Below are 18,370 nucleotides of genomic sequence, written 5' to 3' on the forward strand. Positions count from 1 at the left end.
AGAACCACACGGCATTGGCATGCCATCACGAGACCCGGCGTATTTATGGAAACAGAGCAAAGGCTGGAAGCGCATGCAGTTTGCTCCTGCAGACAGCAGCTCCCCTGTTGCCATTGAGAGAGAGACTCTCTCTGGAAGGCAGCCTCGCTGCGGACCTTATCGTGATGGCCCAGGTTCTGTGGTCTCTTTATGGAATGGAAGCCGCACGTTAAATGGAAAAGAGCATACAAACAACGCCTCCCTGGCCTGGGAGCCGGTGGTGCTCCGTGTCCACCTGCGGGGGAACGGGGAGGAGGAGGCGGCAGGGCCGGGCTGGCCGCAGGGTGGGAGCGGCTGCTCCCTTGCCCCACGAGAAGGAGAGGTGGGCCCAGAGGAGGGGTGAAGAGTTTTGCTGGTGGGAGGCTGGGGTGCAGAGGGCAAACCACCGGGTCTGCACAGTGATCCGCTGCGAAATATCCCCAAATCCAAAGGTGGGGACGCCCTCCTCTCTGACTTGTGGGAGCTCCTGGAAGGACAGTGCCTGGAAAATGGAAAGAGGGTGGGAGTGGAGAAAACCAAACAAATCCACACTCTCCCCAAACTCCCAGGCACTGCCTTACGTCACCGCAGGTGTGGGGAAAGCCTGGGAAAGCGCTGCAAGGCAGACGGCTGAAGGTAAGTGTGACTAACTCCCTTTCAGGAAAAGCAGGCATGTTCATGAGCGGTTCCTACGCTTTTTGATTTTCCAGATAAGTAACACTAAAAAAATTAATTTGGGAGATGGCTCTAGGAGCCTCCTTTTTATTTCTTCAAAAATAAGAATACAAAGAAAGCAGTAGAATTATTATGACCATTATTATTTTCCCTACTGGAACATAGACAAGAAAGGCACAATTTCCCACTTCATTTCCCAGTTACTGAAATTGAATGCATTCGGCTTTAAGACAAACTTGGAACATTGTCTTAATTTTTTTTTTTTTTTTCATTCTCCCAGGGTCACTTTGCCACTAACCAACTGGTTCAGATTAGTGTTACAGGATGTTAGGAAAGTTCCCTAAATATGTCCAAGGTAGTATTATTGATTATATTCCTTCTGAGAAGTATATGTTGGCGTTATCTGTTGCCTGATGGTTTGCACACACCTCAGTCAGACACCTGTACCTGTGCGGTTTTCTGGGCGGTGGGTTGACAATAAGAAGGCCTGAGCCCTGCCCCGGAAGTACTTGAAAGCCAGCGAATGCACCAGACACTGGTCATGTACAGGTAAACACCCGCTGACACTTACAGATGCAGCACGAAGAGAGGATGTGTCGGAACCGACAGCGTGCGGAGGGAGCAACAGAAAACAGCCCTATTTCCAGGGAGGAGTCTTGCTCCTTTTTCAGGAAAGGGGGAACTAAAGCGGAGAAGTTGGAGAATGTCAAGGTGAAAGGGTGTGAACGAGCCACGATCCTGCCCGAAGTCCGCGCCCGTTGCTATTTGAGAGGCCTTCTGTGCGCTCTGGCTTACGTTGTGCAGGGAGTCTGGCGCGCGGACTGGTCTGCCCCGGGCGAGGGGCCCTGCGTCAGCCGCGCTTGCCCAATCAGACGGGGCTGCAGACGGAGGGCCGGGCCGGGGAGGACACTCGGGGCTGCCCACGCCCGGCTGTCAGCAAATGCTTGGAGTTCCAAACCAAACAGGAGTTCTCGGTGATTTTCTGACAAAGCAGTATGCACCGAAGCGTATGCCCCAATCTGTCTGCCGTTCTTAACAAGACTGGTTCTTAGAAGCTTGTCCACAGCTCCGTTTTTCAGGCAAGAATGAAAGAGCTAGGTCTTAAATGTGGACGAGTCTGTGATCTGGTGTCTTTCCTGGACGTAAGAATTAAAAAAAAAAAAGTTTCTAAAATTTTTTCATTTGGTGATGCAATTGATCGCTCTTTCCCTAATAGCCCATCTTTTTAAGCTGAGACTATTCCTATTTTCCCCATTTTCTTAATAATTTAAATTCCGCCTGGCTGGCGTAGCTCAGTGGAATGAGCGCGGGCTGCGAACCAAAGTGTCGCAGGTTCAATTCCCAGTCAGGGCACGTGCCTGGGTTGCAGGCCATGACCCTCAGCAACCGCGCATTGATGTTTCTCTCTGTCTCTCTTTCTCCCTCCCTTCCCTCTCTAAAAAATAAATAAATAAAATCTTTAAAAAAATAATTTAAATTCCATTAACTTTGTGAAATGATTGGAAGGTGTAAACACGAAGCATAAAAAAAAGCTGCCGCCATCATCCAACTAGTTTGTAAAAGATTATTTTTGGACTATTCAAAAGTGAGGCTCTACAGGAAAACAAGAGGGACTGAAGACCGATGTATGGTAACCCGACTATGTTATTTAGGACTCTGGGTCGCACTGAGAGAAAACGAGATCAAATGGACTTCCGGAGACGTCAGAACGTGTTATAAACAGGCTGTGTGTCTCAGAGCACCCGGAGCGATGAGGCAGGAACAGTCTGAAGCGAGGGTCTGACCGCGTCGGGCCCCTCTGGGTGCTCTGTTGGGAGTCCACTTCTGGACTCCCCAAGAAGCCACTTCGGGCAACGTCACACGGTGGCGTCCGGAGGGACCCTGCGCCACAGAGCAGGGGGGTGAGAATGGCATTAAATGAAACGGAGCTGTCCACCTTCCTGGGAAAAAAAAGAGGGAAGAATCAAAGTGACTAGAAAACAATGGCCTGTACAGTTTCTCGAATATTTGGAAATCATGGAGATCAGTCTCAAGGGGCACATACTCTCGTTTTAGGGAAAAACTCCTTTATTCGGGGCCATCCTTTGAAAGCTCTGTCAACAAACCTGTGGAACACCTGGCCTAGTGTATGGTGCTTAATTACTGGTGTCCCTGTGTGCTTATTACATGCACGGCACTCCCCTGGATTCTGGGATGTGGGGAGGGAGGGCCTAGGTGACCCGTCCCTCCCTCACGCTGACCCTTTAGTAATCTGCAGAAGGTAAAGCTATTGTTACCAATTAGGTCCACCTAACCTAAGGACTGGTCGTTTGTTAAAAAGCAAATCCTAGCCCTGGCTGGCGTAGCTCAGTGGATTGACCTCGGGCTGCAAACCAAAGCATCGCAGGTTCTATTCCCAGTCAGGGCACATGCCTGGGTTACAGGCCACAACCCCCAGCAACTGCACATTGATGTTTCTCTCTCTTTCTCCCTCCCTTCCCTCTCTAAAAATAAAATCTTTTAAAAAAAAAGCAAATCCTACACTCATCTCCCATCATTTCCTCCAGAAAAGAATTGGTGGTCTATTTTTTTTAAAAAGATTATACTCTATACGACGCGCCCCCCCACCCGCGGTCTGCACGGCATGTGGGGTCTGGCAGCTGTCCTCGCCGCACCCGCCAACGGCTCAGAAAACTGCCATCTGGCTGCAGCCGAAGGTTTTCAACAGAATTTTCTCTCTCTCTCTCTGCTCCTCGCTTCCCTCTCGGGGGAAGACCAGTGAGGAAAGGGGAAGGTAGGCTAATGTTTATAAGTGATGCAAGTAAACTTTTATCCATCATGATTATTATTTTCAAGCTTTGTTTTTTCAAGTCTGGGAGGCTGGGTGGAATAAAGGGAGGGTGAGAGAGGAGAGCTGGGGGGAGGATACCAGCAGGTGGCGTGTGTCTCCTCAGAGACTAGAATGTTCTACCCAGCCTGGAATCCCTTCAGAACAAGTGCATGGAGTGGGCACGCAGTTCCGGCAGGTGACAAAGGTCACACCACGCCTTTGCCCGGGGCTGATGAAATAAGTTCCAGCCTTTTGTGTGGACCATCACCATGACCACCTACAGCACTGCCCCCCTACTCCAGGGGCTGTATTATTTTCTCCTACTTACCCAGCACCTTCATTTCCACTAGCCGAGTGCCTCACAGTGACAGCCTTGGGTACAGAGCAAAAGCAAAGGCCCCAAAGCAGCGATCTTCAACCTTTTTTTCATCTCATGGCACACACAAACTAATTACTAAGAATCTGTGGCATACCAAAAAAGTATTATATATTTTTGCCAATCTAGCAAAAAAAAAAAGGTAAAAGGTACAATTTTGATTCAATCACCCTTGGTGGCCATTGTTGTGTTGGCTGTTGTAATTTTTTTAAAAAAATTTGACAGTGTGAGGGAAAAGAGGTCAGTGCCCCTGACTAAACAGTCAGGTACTGCGTGTTGTGAAGATTCTCGGGGCGCACGGGTGGAGAGTCGCTGCCCTGCAGAGCTGGCGCTGAAACGCGGCGAAGGAAATGGCTCGATCAGTCTTCCAGCTGGTCTGCCCTTCTGGTGTCCTGTCCTGTGGCGTCTGGCGTGCCAGCCTTGCTCTGACCGAACGTGGATTTGCCTGCAAGCAGACACGTCAGTTTGCACGCCCCACAGGGCCAGGGAACAGGAGCTGTGGGGGACGCTAAGGTACCTACCTGTGCACAGGCTTAACCTGTAACCAGTCGAGCTATTGCTTGTTGGCATCACTGGTTCTCTAACCTCGCCGTGCACCACCCGACTCTGGGGCTCCGGCAGCCCTAGGCAGCCCCTCCCCCGCATAGGACAATGTATTCTGCCCCCCATAAAAACTACCGTCCTTTTGGAACTCCTTCCTTTCTGGGTCTGCCGTTTCCTACCTTCACTCACGAAACCTGCCCTTCCTGTTTGTTGATGGCCTGGGAGCGCACCGGTAGCGGTGCCTGGGTGACCTTAGCCGATTTTCTTTACTTCCTCTGTAGACTGGGGAAAACACGATTTTCTGCTCACAGGGCTCCTGGATTAACGAGATCACTATTGTCGACTCCCCAGACCAGTGCCTGGCTCACGGCAGGCACCCACATGCCAGCCTGTCCGCTGGCTGGACAGCACCGTGGAAACCTGCGTCTGGGGGACCGCTGGGTCACAGAGCCAGAGTAATTCGCAGAATTGAGATAACCTCTCACCTCTCCGTGACCTCACTGTATTTCAAATCCCGTCTATGGCCTCGTCACCGGCTTCTTAGACCCTCTAAAATCTTTTGTCCCTTACCACTTCCCGTTCCCGGCAGCAAAAAAGAAAGCCAGAGGCATGGGGCGTCTCCATGAACGTGACCCCCTCCCCGCACCCGGATCGCGCGGCCGAGCGCCGGGCAGCAGCGAGCGCCAGCGCCGGCTCGCGGCGGAGGAAGTCTGGGCGCTGGGCTGACAGCTTCGGGGAAGGAGGAGGAGAGAGCGGCGGCGGAGGAGGGGAGAGCGCGCCGAGAGGAGGGCGCAGGGGAGGGTGGAGACACATGCGCGCTCCCTGCCGCCGCCGCCGCCGCCGCAGTGCTCCGCTTCCCCGGGACAGGAAACCTCTGAGACCGAGCTGCCACGGCCACCTCGTCGCCAGCCCCTCGTTCGGCGCCCGCCACACCCTTCTCCCCTGCTCCCGGCATCTTTCGGCGGAGCCCGGCAGGAACGCGGCACCCGGAGCCGTCTCCCCCTCCCGGGGGAAAGCTGTGACGCCCCCCCCGCAGGAGCGGCGGGCGGGGTGGCGGTAGGGGTGGGGGCCCGGGAGAAGATGGCGACGCCGGGAAGCGAACCCCAACCTTTCGTCCCTTCCCTCTCGGTGTCTACTCTGCCCCCACACCATCACGCCCACCACCACCATCAGCACCACGGAGGAACCGGAGCCAACGGCGGGGTTGGGGGAGGCGGCGGCGGCGGCAGCGGCGGGGGCTTCAACCTGCCCTTGACCCGGGGGCTGGAACGCGCGCTGGAGGAAGCCGCCAACTCCGGGGGGTTGAACCTCAGCGCCAGGAAATTGAAGGAATTTCCCAGGACCGCGGCCCCCGGGCACGATCTCTCGGACACGGTGCAAGCAGGTGAGAGAGGGCCGGGGGCAGGCAGTGGGTGTGAGTGGCTGTCTGTGGAGCCCTCCCCGACGCAGCGGCCAGCAGGAGATGTAGCCTCGCCGGGGGTCCATCCGCCCGTTCTCTCCCGAGTAAGGGATCGCGTGGGCGCAAGAAAGGCTCCCCCCGCCCCCCACGGAGGGCATGGTGAGCCCCGCCTCGCTCGGCGGCTGGCGGTGGGTGCAGCCAACCCGGGGAGAGCTGGGGTGCGCCCTGCCGCTGTGCCCGCCGGCGCGCGGGTCCCCGGCTTCCCACCAGCGGCGGCCGCGCGGGCTTCCCGGGCTGGTGCAGGGCCGGGCACCCGGGCGCAAGGGCAGGGGAAAACGGGCGCCGCGTCTGCCCCTTCGACCCCGGCAAGCCCTCTGCTTCAAGGCGGCGCCTCTCCTGGTGGGGAAGCCCTGACAAAGGTGGCGCGCCTTTGGCCGACCGGAGGGCAACGGCGCGGAGCCGCGAGGGCCCTCGGCCACCCAAGCGATAAGGCAACTTAGTGCGGACTGCGAGGAGGTGCCGAGGCTTCCTCTTCCTGCGCCTGTGCGAGGAAAGAGCCTCTGCGATTGTCGTGAAGCCGAATCCGCCGTCACTTGGCGGGCGGTCGGCTCCGGCTCCTTGCTTTCAACTCGCCGCCCACACGGTCTGGTTCCTACCACGGCGGCTACCTAGTTCTCAGTAACCCGATCTTGGCGGGGGCCCAGGGAGGGACGGCATGGCAGAGGCAGAGAAAAGTAATTAAAGTGGGCCGGTTTTCCTGCGTGAGCCGGACAAGTTGTAACTCGCGCCAATGAGCAGCCAGCTTTTTCAAGTTATGTCATGTGTTGACACACTTCTGAGACGTCTGCTTTCTCTTCGGTGGTTGGAGTTCCTGCAGCGGGATCTATAAACAGGAAGGAGGGCGAGGGGACGCGACTCGGGCCTTGGGATCCCTACAGAACTCGCCTGGTTTCCTGCCACCCGGTTGAGCACCCCCGGGGCGGGGGGGAAGGGGTTCCCTCTTGGCCCGCGCCCAGCATTTCCGGGGCCCCGTTTTGGATCCACGGCCCAGACCTTCTGGCTGTCATCACCTCGTGAGGCCGCTGTCAGACCCCCTGGATTTTGGATGGACTCTGGGCTCCAGATCCCCCCCACCACAGCCCCCCCCCCGCCCCGCCGGTCCTCTTGTGGGGGAAGGAAGGAGTCGGCCAGGGGGGCAGGCAGTTGGCTTTTGGAGCTAGATTTCCAGTGCTTTTTTTTTTTTACTCCCTTTAACTCAATAAACATTTATGGAGAGTCCCAAGGAATATATTTAGACAGAGTTCTGAGCCCTGGAGGCAGAAAGGGCTTTTCAGGGGTCATTAAACTTTGTAATTTGGATTCAGGGACAGACAGAAATGGGCAAAAAGGAGGACATTTCCAGAGTGGAGCTGTCAGCAGCTTGGGGGTCTCTGCTAGGACTTCTTAGTTGCATTTCCTCAAGTGGAAGTTATTCCAAGTGTCGCCTGAATCACTAACTTTAAAAAAATCTGTTAGGTTTTACTTCCTTTTTGCCACGGAGGGTACGTGAACTGTGGAAGGGTTGAATGAGGCGGCGGAAAACGGAGCTGGCGGAAAGGGATGACATGTGTTTGCACCTTGGGGGGCGGGGCTTGGAGGGTGTTCCTCTCCTTCAGTTCTGCCGCCCTTTCTGTCCAAAGTGGGGTGAACTTGAGGTGTCTGCTGCGTGGGCTCTACTTTGAGGAAGACCTGTGGTTGGTTTCTTCTTCATTGAATTTATTGGGGTGACACTGGTTCATCAATTCTGTGGGTGTCAGGTGTGTGAGCACTGTGCTGTCCGAGTTAGTCCTTGCAGTCCTCTGTAGACGCCTGTTCCCGTCCTCACCGACAGCTGGGAGGCGGCGATGAGCAGACCAGTGAGAGGCTCAAGGGCAGCCCCCCACCTTATAGGGTGAACCAGTGATTGGACCCTGACTTGGATTTCACTTGAGTATTTATGTTCTCGTCTGTATTCCGATTAAGCAGGGAAAAGGTGGAGAGGGGGCAGAATCCGGGGGTTCATTCAATCACCGTCCGTCCCCTGAGTACCCGCCAGGCACCGCTGAGTGCCAGCCAGGCAGTGCTCCGGGCACCAGGCACACGGCAGCGACCAACAGAGAACCCCCGTGTCCACTCTTGGGGAGTTTGCATCCTAGTTGGAGAGGGTTGGGGGGAGGTAATGAAGAACTTTGTTTTGCTGGAGGAGTAGGAAGAGCTACGGACGGTGCAGACACAACGTCTTGGTTTTCGAAGCAGACACGCTGCCCTCCGTTAGGGGCGGCTCGAGGTGGCTTGTCACGGCACAAACGGCGACTCTTCACCGGGACAGAGAGGCGTAAAACTGAGCCTGATGCGTGAAGTATTGCAGCAACACGCGCACCAGGACAGCGAAATTTTTTTCTCTTTCAGCTGCTGATTTATCAGGTAGTGTGCTTTGGGGAGGAAGAACTTCAAAAAGGTACTTGCACAACAGAAATAAAGTGGATGGGAAAGAACGCGCAAGAAAAGCAAGTGTCTGTCCCCGGCCGATGGCCGGAGGTTCCGGAGACTAGAAGGGAGGCCCTGGGACGTGCCGTGCAGACCCTGTGGTCACGGGGAGGGCTGGGGTGCGTTGCCGACGTCTTTTCGCGGTGGCCGGAGGCGGGGAAGGCTGTTCCAGGAATGACGAGCTTGCGCAGGCAGGGAGGTGGACGGGCAGCATGGAAGAGACTCATCGAGGCCCCGCACGCGTGAGGGCGGAGGACGAGGGTCGGAGGTGCAGAGGGTGAGGTCAGACCCGCGTGAAGGGCAAGCGAGCAGTTCCAGGAAGCGGTGGGGGCCGCCCGGCACTTGAAGCCGAGACGCCAAACACCACGGATAGACGCTGTTTGCGAAATTCAGAGGAAAAGGCCACTTCAGTGAGGCTGGCTAGGAGAGACCCGCACCGCACAGGTGGGGTTTGGGTCAGGTTTCGGAGGACGGAGAGGTTTTGGGTAGAAGTGCCTGTGAACGACAGTCTGTGGCTGGGAGGATAGTGCAGAGACTGGAGCGAGAACCTGGACGTCTGAGATCTGTGGATGAAACAACGAGAGGGCATGTAAGCCCGTGCCTGGGTCATGTCCTCTCACCCCCCGTCACCGGAGGGTGGGGTTTCTGGGGATGGCCGAGCCCTGCCATCTGTCAGCGCCCTCAAAGGCCTGTACACATTCCAGGAATCTTTGCTGAGCTTTGTGGGCAGGCTTATCTCCTGAAGGCCGACTTCCCCCATCCTGGTAGCATTCTAGAGCGACCGAGTCCCCTGGCTCCTAGGATGCTGTGGTCATTGGAATTCACGCAAGAGTCGATCAAGGAATCTATTCCTTCTGAAAAACATGTTCTGTTCCGTAACCTTGGCCTTAGAGATTTTCCATTGCTAATGGAATGACACTTTTGAAATCACATAACTTAAAATGTGATATCTAGCTATATTGAGTTTCAGATTGTTTTTCTGCGATCGGGGTAAAGTTATTGGTTATTGCTGTAACTATCATTTATTGTGGTACTCACTGCCGTGTAAGTGCCTGTTCTCATCACACGCAAAGTACTTCTCCATTCTTAACGATTAGTCACATCCTTTTCCTTCCTCTTGTTATTATTATTTTTCTCCTGCGGATCAATTTCCTCCTCATTAAGTTGTAGAGATTTCAAAAAGTGAAAGCTTTGGAACAACGAGGGCGATAGGATGGTGGCTTGGAATCACATTCAGATGCGCCCTTCCACGAGCCTGCGGGTGCTGGAAGCGGTCTCCATGGACATCCTGCTGTTGACCAGAAAGGCAGGAGCACGCTACTCATGTTTCTGGAATAATAACGTACGCGTATAGACCACAGAACCCCTGGACAGTGTTGGTCCGTGTCTGTTGATAAAGGACAGCCCACGGTTTGGCTTTCATCCTTGAAATGATTCTACTGGATGGCTTGTCAGTCTGCGCAGCATTTTATTTGATTTGTAGCACATGCCACTATTTTAACCTTGTCTCAGTGACGGACTGAAATGTCTGTGTGTGTTTTGTCTCAAACTTACCCTGCTGTGGGGTAGCAGTTCTTTGGCGTCAGAATTTTTTTAAAGATTTTATTTATTTTTTAGAGGGAAGGGAGGGAGGGAGGGAGGGAGGGAGAGAGAGAGAGAGAGAGAGAGAGAGAGAGAGAGAGAGAGAGAGAGAGAAACATCAATGTGAGGTTGTTGGGGGCTGTGGCCTGCATCCCAGGCATATGCCCTGACTGGGAATCGAACCTGTGATGCTTTGGTTCACAGCCTGCGCTCAATCCACTGAGCTACGCCAGCCAGGGCCTCTTTGGTGTAAGAATTTAAAGAGTAGATAGTTACCTTTTGAAATGCACACCGATACTGCTTTCTTTTTGCTCTTGCCGTCCTTCTGGTGTGTACGGACTTTTTGTTTTCTGTTCTTTAACTTCACCATCGCTTGTTTACACATGGGGGTTTCCCTCTGATGTGTGCGTTTTTCTGTTTTCCCCCTTTTTCATACCCATGTGTCTATATCCAATCTACACAGGTACGTAGCTCTAGCTGTAGAGAGAGATATACAGGCTTATTATGTCTAGACTGGGCAGCCTTGACTTTCCCCTAATAGCTCCTCGAAGTCCTCACTCCCCAGGGGCTGTACAGAGGGTGCTTGTCCAGAGCTTTGGCCATTTGAACGGCAGAAGGGCTCTTAACGCTACTTATACGGTGGTTACGGGGTCATTAGTCAGGCCGCCGCACTTGAGCATTTGTCTCTGAGTCACAGGAACCTGTTTGCGATGCCACTTTCCCAGTCTGGTTTAGCTTCTGGGACAATCAGCCTTAGAGCGGCCTCGGGGGCATGTGGCCTGGGCTGGGACCCGGCGGAGCTGCCCCGATTACCGCCGGGGAACTCTTCGCAGGCCTGGGTCAGTGGCTGGAATTGAGGCAGGTTGGTGTTCATCTCAGTGTGTATTTCAAATTAGAAAGTGATCATCTGTCATACAAGGTTTCAGAAGGTCAGACCTAAAGCCCAACGGTGTTTCCATATCTGGCGCCTCTATGGGCGAAGCCTAGAGGCCTGTGGCACGGCTGCCAGCGTTTGGTTGCGTGGAAGTTCTTGCGTGCCCGTTGCTGTATTTCAGGTAGGTTTTTTTGTGTGTGCGTGATGTAATTTGTTTAACCAAAAAAAAAAAAAAAAAAGACAAGAAAAGAAGAGGTAAAAAAAAAAAGAAAGGTCAGAATTCCAAGTAAGCCTCAGTTTGGGAAAACTAGGCTACCGGCACAGATGCAGACGTGAACTGTGCCTGTGTTTCCTTCGTCTCAGTTTAAGAGTTCGGTAGGATTGCTTTCCTGGGCTCTAGTAAGGAGGCGTACATTTGGAAGCCATCTGTTCCCACAGAGTAATTCAAAAATAAAGTGAGATTGTTTACATGAACAGAAAGTCGACCAACTGTGAGAATTTGGCTTCTCTTTGCCACAGAAGGGAAATGCTTCTCCAGGCCGATTTCTGCTCACGTCCAGCGGCCGTAAAGGAGGACGGAAGTGGGGAAAAGAAAACCAGAAAACCAGATTAGAGAAGAACGGCGTCTGATTTGCAAAACAGACGTATTTGACTTTTTTGTTGGTCGAGAAATTGTTGCTTCTCCGTGAATGCAGCGTCGACCCTGAGCCATTTCAATTTATGGGACCTGGTCGTCTTCCAGGACGTTTTTAAGTCACCAGGGTCAGGCTGTACTGTTCTGGAGTCTTCCTTGATGTTTGCGGTGTTTCCTCAGTCTGTGCCCTGGAGGGGACCTCAGTAAGACCCTGAAGATGCAGCATGGCCAGGAGCCCTCCCAGCTTCGGCGAGCCTAGAGTTTTTCTTCTCTGTCCTCTCCAGATGGTCAGAGAGAAGCCCCGTCTTCGTGCTTTTAATCCTCCGGCCTGCCCTGTGGCCTCGGGCTCGACAGCCGACCCCGCCGTGCGAGACAGGAAGCTCTGCTGCCTGGAGTCTTCTTCTCACGTTCCTTCCCGTTTCTTTTTTTTTTTTCTTTACCCGTTTCTTTTTTTTTTTCTTTAAAGATTTTTATTTATTTATTTTTAGAGAGGGAAGGGAGGGAGAAAGAGAGAGAGAGAAACATCAATGTGCGGTTGCTGGGGGTCATGGCCTGCAACCCAGGCATGTACCCTGACTGGGAGTCGAACCTGTGACCCTTTGGTTTGCAGCCCGTGTGCAATCCACTGAGCTACGCCAGCCAGGGCTCCTTCCCGTTTCTGAGGCTGATGCCAGGCAGCCTCAGAAACAAGCGTGAGGAGCAGCGTCGGTACCCCGCCCCGGTTCCCTGGGCTGAGCTCTGATTTGATTCCGTGTTATCTCTGCAGACCGTGGTGGCAAGTTCCAAGATAAGCATCATCTACAGCCGGCCGACACGGCCCTCCTCTAGATGGCCTTCATTTCCCTTTCCTGGGTCACTCCCTCCCCCCCTCCCCTGCCCTGTAAGAGGCTGCTTGCCCCGCTCTGTGCTGTGGGGTCCCCAGGCTCGCGCACCACGCACAGGCCCGCCGCCAGCCCCTCCCTGCAGAGCCGTGTCCTGACTCAGGCACAGCCTGGAGGCACCTCTGCATTATTTCCTTATGGTGTTTTTGTTAATTATTGCCTTCCTCTCCTGGTACTTTCCCCGTGTTTAGCCTCTTCCCTCCTTTACAGCCCCTGAGCTCTGGCTCTGCAGGGGTTTTTTCTTATTTTTTGTATGTGCCCTCTGTGGCTAGCGCAGAACGTGCCGGATGCACACCAGTGGGCTTGCCTGCCTCTTCTTTCCTGCTCCCAGCCCCTACCTGTGTGCCTTCGGCTCCCTTGCTGCCGCCACCTTCTCGGCGATGACCTTATTTTCTCCCATTGGGCATCTCTTTTGCTGCTCAGGGCCGCCCGCCGTATTAGCTGGCTTGGGCCGCGGTCACAGAGCCCCGCAGGCTGGGGGGCCGGGACCACAGCGGCTCACTTCTCCCGGTTCTGGGCATCCCTGTGGGCCCAGAGGCCCTCCTCCTCCAGGGATGCTGGCCGCGTCGGATGAAGCCCCACCCCTCGGAGCTCGTCTGACCCCACTTGTCGCTTTCTAGGCCCCATCTCTGAACACAGTTGTCGTCTGAGGCCCTTGGGGGCAGGGTTTCAACACGACTTTGTGGGGACACCGTTCAGCCCTGCATGCGGTCACCCCTGGGGTGGCTGGCAGCGCCAGCTGCTCCCCCCCGCCGGGGTAAGGTGACTCGGTGCCCGCACAAGCCTGCCCTTCCCCAGGCTGCCGTGGTCACCGTCCGTCCCCAGGACCCAGCGTGGCGCTTGCACTGTCTCTGCCCGCACTCAGGACATGCTGCAGAGCGTGGGGATGTGTCCTGACTCTCAGGGAAGGGGCTGCCTTCCTGCTTAAAACGGGGGGACTCTGGCACATCTGGGCCCCCCGCCCTCTCCCTCTCTCCGGTTTAGAGCCCGTTTCTGCGGTGGGCAGGCGCCTGGAGCCATCCTCTCCTCTGGGTAGCGTTGTAGGTAAAGGTAAGCGAGCTTCCCACCCATTCTCCCACCGGCCGCTGTTGAAGGTGGGCCTGCGGGTTAACGGTGATTTCTTATTGTTTTTATGGAAACACGGAACCTCCGTTCCACCGTCGAACTCTGGATCTGGAGAACGTGGCATCGGGCTGGGAGTAAAGCCCCTCGGGGGTCACAGTCTCCCCTCAGGCCACTGGGACCCGAGGTCCCATCAGAAACTCCCCTCCCCCACCCCATCCAGGCCCCTTGGTCGGCGCAGGGCCCAGCAGACTGAAGGTGCGGTCTCACTGGTCCCCCGGGGAGCCGGGGTGGCACTGAGGTCGTTGGGGTCACTCTGGGACTCGACGGGGCCTCCAGGCTGAGGAGGGGCTGGCTCAGGAGACGCCCGCAGGGATTGAAACCCTTCTCTATGCCATTTTCCTGTTTTCTATGGTATATCTCCCCGATTTCTTCCTTCTAGAATTTGAAGCAAGTTACTGAATCTCTCTGAACTTCAGGTTTGTGATTTGTTAGAAATCAGAGCGCCCCTCTTCCTCGGGGGTGTTGTGCCGCCCCAGGAGGCGGGGGCAGCAGTGAAGGCCGTGGCCCACAAGTGATCCGCAGAGCTCTGGCCGGGTTGCTCAGTGGGTGGGAGCGTTGTACCGTGCACCAAAAGGTTGCAGGTTCAATTCCCAGTCAGGACACAGACCTGGGTTGCTGGTTCAGTCCCCAGTTGGGGCGCATGCAAGAGGCCATCGATTTTCTCTTGTTCTCTCTCTAAACTCAGTGGGCATGTCCTTGGGCGAGGATAAGTTAAAAAAAAATATATATATATATAAATGAATAGAGTCGTCAGCAGATACCACTTGCCTTCCTTGGTTCCCGTGACACTGTGCCATAGTTTTCTTCCGGAAAATAAGTACCGTAATTTTTGGATTGCAAGATACACCCCTCCCCCCAGTTTGGGAGGAATAATGGTTGTTAATGCTGCTGTGGAGTTCTGTGTACACTTACATCGGTGAACTATTATGTTATTTATGTTATTAAATATTTTAGCACATTTTGTGCTTCAAAATCTTTTTTCCTATTTCCTTCCTCTAAAACCTGGGTGCGTCTTATGGCCCGAAAGATACGGGTCGCTGCCAGCCGTGAGCGCCCCGTGAGCACCGCACCGGGGCTGAGTGTGGGGGCTGTGGCTGGTCTTCCTCCCGCCCCCAGCAGGGCGGGGCTAGCGCTCAGCCTCCCCGTGCTTTAGTTTCCTGGTCCTAGAACGGGGGTGACAATCATGGTCGGCCTACGGTGAGGGGATGCAGGTCTGGTCATTGCCTGGCACGGATGTTCCTGATTATTAGACCCCATGGTCTTCCGCAAAGGGATTCCATCTGGCAAGACCCAGAACGACTAGTTAGATTCCTGAAAGTAGCGTGACATTAGTAAAATGATCCAGTATCCAGAAAGCTCCAGCGGCCATGCTTTCAGGGTGTGTAAGTGATAGTTAGACTTTTTTGGCAGCTAGTCTTCGGAGAATAGTCGTGTAGGAGGATTTTTATTATTCCAGCTCCCCAGCCAGGATGCTGACATGGTTTTCCGTGGGTTCTGTTGCTAGTAAGTGGCTGGGCCAGGACGGCATGTTCTGAGTTTTTATCGGGTTTCCACTCATTCTTCAATGTAACAGTGTTCTTAGGTCTGATTAGGTTTTATCAGGACAGAGACACCCAGAGGAGGACCAGGCTGAGGGAGATGGATGAGCTGGGGTAGTCCCACCGGACCCGGGGGAGCTGTTTTCTGGGGCGGCACAGTGTACATGGGGGAGGGGTGCTGGGGGCCCTGGCTGGTTTTTGGCCAGGAGACCCGGGTGATGGCAGGGAGGGGCGGGGGCCTCACTGGGGGGTGGGGGGGGGGGGCTTGGAGCGCAGCTCTTCACCCCCTGCGAGTGTCTGCCATTGGTTTCGAAGCATTTCCAGGCGAAAATAAAGAAATCGATCGCCTTTTTGTGCGCTTGGCACAGAACAGTGTTGTGAATCTTCTCATGTTCTTGGCAACTGTTCTGAAGACATATAGCTAATAATTTTTCTATGAGAAGTGGGAAACATGTCTACGAGGAGGCAAACATTTAAGAATCCGTCTGTAGATTTAAACATCTCTCCTCACTGTTTTTCTGGCATCCAGCTTTTATTTTGAACTTCAATCCGATGTTAGTTCATGAAACGCTTCGTGAGAGGTTCCGTATCCGCCTGAGGGTGCTGATAAGGGACCGTCTAGGTTCAGGGTCCTTCTGGACGTTTCCTCATTCATTCCTCGCTGCCGCCTCGGAGGGTAGGTGTGTCCTTATTGCCTGGAGGAGGAGGCGGCCTGTGGGCTGGGCCAGCTGCGCGTGCTGGTGGACCCAGGAAGGACAGAGCCCGAACCGGAATCAGGGCTCTTGTGCCTGCGTTCCTGCTGTGCTCGGTGACGGCGTCACCGTGTTTAGAGCCGGAGGAATGGACCGGCGTAAGTGTCGCAAGGAAGATGGAGCCCGGAGCATCTTGAGAGCGGTCCTCGGGGTGACTCAGAGGTTGAGCAGCAGCCTTTGGAGTGTCTGGACTCAGGTCACTTCCTCCACGCCTCAGGAAGCGGATGCCGGGCCCCGGGGGGGGGGGTGCGCCCAGGGGCTGAGTCCTGATCCTCTCCTGTCTGCGGGGGTCCGCGATCAGCGCCAGGTCCGAGAACTGTGTTTCAAAGCCAGTGGCGGCAGTGAACCGCTTTAAAAATCCTCCAGGGCGTCTACTATGTAAAAATGTAACTACACATGTGGGTTTTTATTTTTGGTGTAAAATTCTGTTCGACTTTAGACTGCGTCCCCTGAATAAACAACCTGTTGACGACTTACTGGGTTTTCTTCCCTCCCTTGAGACAGGAATGGACCACCCTTGGGTGAGAAAGGCCCAAGTTGCCTTTTTAGAATACTGCCTCCGTAGTGCAACACAAGTGCTCACGTTCGGAAAGCTGTCTCATTAGGTGGCTGCCATTGGTTTGCTGCGTGAAAATGCATTCTGCTTTGTAGCAAAGGTCTTTGAATGCCTTGAGTAGTTGCTGTTACCATGTTACGGATGCAGGGAGCCAGCAGCCCGTTTGGACTAAAGCGGCAGCACGGTGGATGACCGAAGAACTGGCGTTCTTTGTGTTCGTGCACGTGGGTGGGACTCGGAGGAACCTGCGCAGAGGTTGAAGGTGGATAGCTCTCTCTCCCCGTGTGCTTCCCTGGGAGGTGTGGACGGCAGCCTCCGCGTGCAGTGCAAGGCCGGGATACGGCTTTTTTTCCCCGGTCTTCAGAAAGCCTGAGCGGATCAGAGCTGGCTGTCGTCGTCGGGCCAGTCGTCCGGCTGCAGTCCGGTCGTAAACGCTTCGCCGTGGTTTCGTGCAGGTGTTTGCAGTGAATACGTCCCTGCATCCACGCATGACTCTAAGGGGTGCCATGTCGTCACTCTCGGACCGTCGATGTGCCTGCGGCTGACCTATTTGGTAACGTCGTGTTCAGTCACGTCGATGGTAAAGGCTTGGTGTCTCACCAGGAAGTGTGCACGGCGGGAGTTCTGAGACACCCCCCACCCCCATGGAGCCCCAGCCCCGATGGAGCCCCCAGTGCCTGCCTCCCGGGGAGGGAGTGAGGAGACAGGGAGACCCAGCTAATGGTCAGGATGCCTGGGTCCCCGCAAAGTGGTCCCGAGTTGCCGGGGGTGCTCTCTGCGTCCCCGGGTCTCAGACCCTGCCCGTGTCCCGGCGGCCCGCCGGGCAGCCCTGTTGGTAATTCTCTACCCCGCGTGGCTGGGACCAGCCCTGTCACCTGGGAATGAGCCTGCGGCTCTCGGAGGGACACAGTCACCTTTCATAACACCATGCAGCACCCTTGGAGTTTTCAGGAGCAACTTCGGTCGCTGTGGGTGTCACAGGAGGTGCTCTTAGGGGACGCCCCTGAGAAGTGCCATCTTAAACCCAGGTGTGCTGGGGGCAGCTGCTCTTGCTCTGGCCTCTTGAGTGATAGCTCCTCCTTTTGACACACCCTGATTCGGGTGACGCAGTACATGGTCACTCTGCTCCCGGGGGGTCCCCGGACACCGTCTTTCAAGGATAAGCTAACATGGGGACCAGGGAAGTGCCTGGCTCAGACCCCCCAGCCAGGCGGTGTCACCAGCCTGTCCCGGCCACCCCGTCCGTGCTGCTGTCCAGCGGGGGTAATGACAGTGCTTGGCTGGTTGCTCTTTTTTGCTCTCATACCAGGAAACCCCCGTGGGAACGCCTTTGGCATTGCTCATGGATCTTGGCGGGCGAAATGCAACATTCCTTTTTCAGTTGGGGAATAAAGCCTACATAGGAAGGAGTCGATGCAACATGTAGCCGTGATTTCAGTACTGCAGTATGACAGCCATCGGGGCGGAGAGCTGGGAGGAAGCGGGGGGCCTGGGGGCGGGGTGGGGATCACCTGGGGAGGCCCAGGTAGGGCGCGCACAGGTGTGTGCATGTGTCAGGACCCGTCCGACTCTGTACCTCAGTTGGGTACATTTTGTTGTGCCTAAATTGTACCTTGACCCAGTAGACTCAAGACACACCGGCACACCCACGGGTCAGCCTAACCAGCAGAGCACGCCCACTCCCTCTGTGGCTCTCTGCATTCTGCGTACCCCTGACGGACGGGCTGTCCTGCCACGCAGGACGGGGCAGAATCGGCGCCTCCTGTGGGAACGCCCACGTTTCCGTTTGACCAGACAGATGCTTCGGTCTGCATTTGTCTCTGTTTTGAAAGGGCTTGTTCACTGCCTGTGTCACCACACTGATAGAGCGCTCTGATTCAGTTTGCGAGGGGCACTTTCTTCTACCGATGGGGAAAACGGGCCCTGAGCCGAGCTGTGTTGGGGTCCCTGGGGCGATGTTACCTAAGGAAGCCCAGGGCCTGCGGGCGTGTGCTGAGCACCAGCTGGGCGTGGGGGACTTTGCAGATTTGAGCTCTTCCTTCCCCTCAGCCTCTGAGGTTGGTGTCATTTACCTTTTTTTTTTTTTTGCTGAGTATAGAGACCG

General features: G+C 55.1%; 1 protein-coding gene and 1 long non-coding RNA gene across 3 annotated transcripts in view; one reads left to right on the plus strand and one right to left on the minus strand.

The window, feature by feature from the left end:
- Positions 1-2,243: 2,243 nt before the first annotated feature.
- On the minus strand, positions 2,244-5,067 carry LOC123818740. The gene is made up of 3 exons (XR_006785677.1): positions 4,601-5,067; positions 3,831-4,323; positions 2,244-2,633 (listed from the first exon to the last, which is right to left on the minus strand). It is a non-coding gene; the product is annotated as an uncharacterized LOC123818740 (long non-coding RNA).
- A 176-nt stretch (positions 5,068-5,243) lies between these two features.
- LRCH1 (leucine rich repeats and calponin homology domain containing 1) overlaps positions 5,244-18,370 on the plus strand; it is a 149,003-nt gene continuing 135,876 nt past the window's right edge. Inside the window, exon 1 of one of the 2 annotated variants that reach the window (XM_045838953.1) lies at positions 5,244-5,805. In XM_045838953.1, coding sequence (XP_045694909.1) covers positions 5,502-5,805 — 304 coding nt within the window. In that variant the 5' untranslated portion in view covers positions 5,244-5,501. The remainder of the gene's footprint in view (positions 5,806-18,370) is intronic. The other variant, XM_045838954.1, reaches the window with a different exon arrangement.

This window comes from Phyllostomus hastatus, unplaced genomic scaffold, assembly GCF_019186645.2.
Source record: "Phyllostomus hastatus isolate PE091 unplaced genomic scaffold, TTU_PhHast_1.1 phas_contig_29, whole genome shotgun sequence".
Lineage (NCBI taxonomy): Eukaryota > Metazoa > Chordata > Mammalia > Chiroptera > Phyllostomidae > Phyllostomus > Phyllostomus hastatus.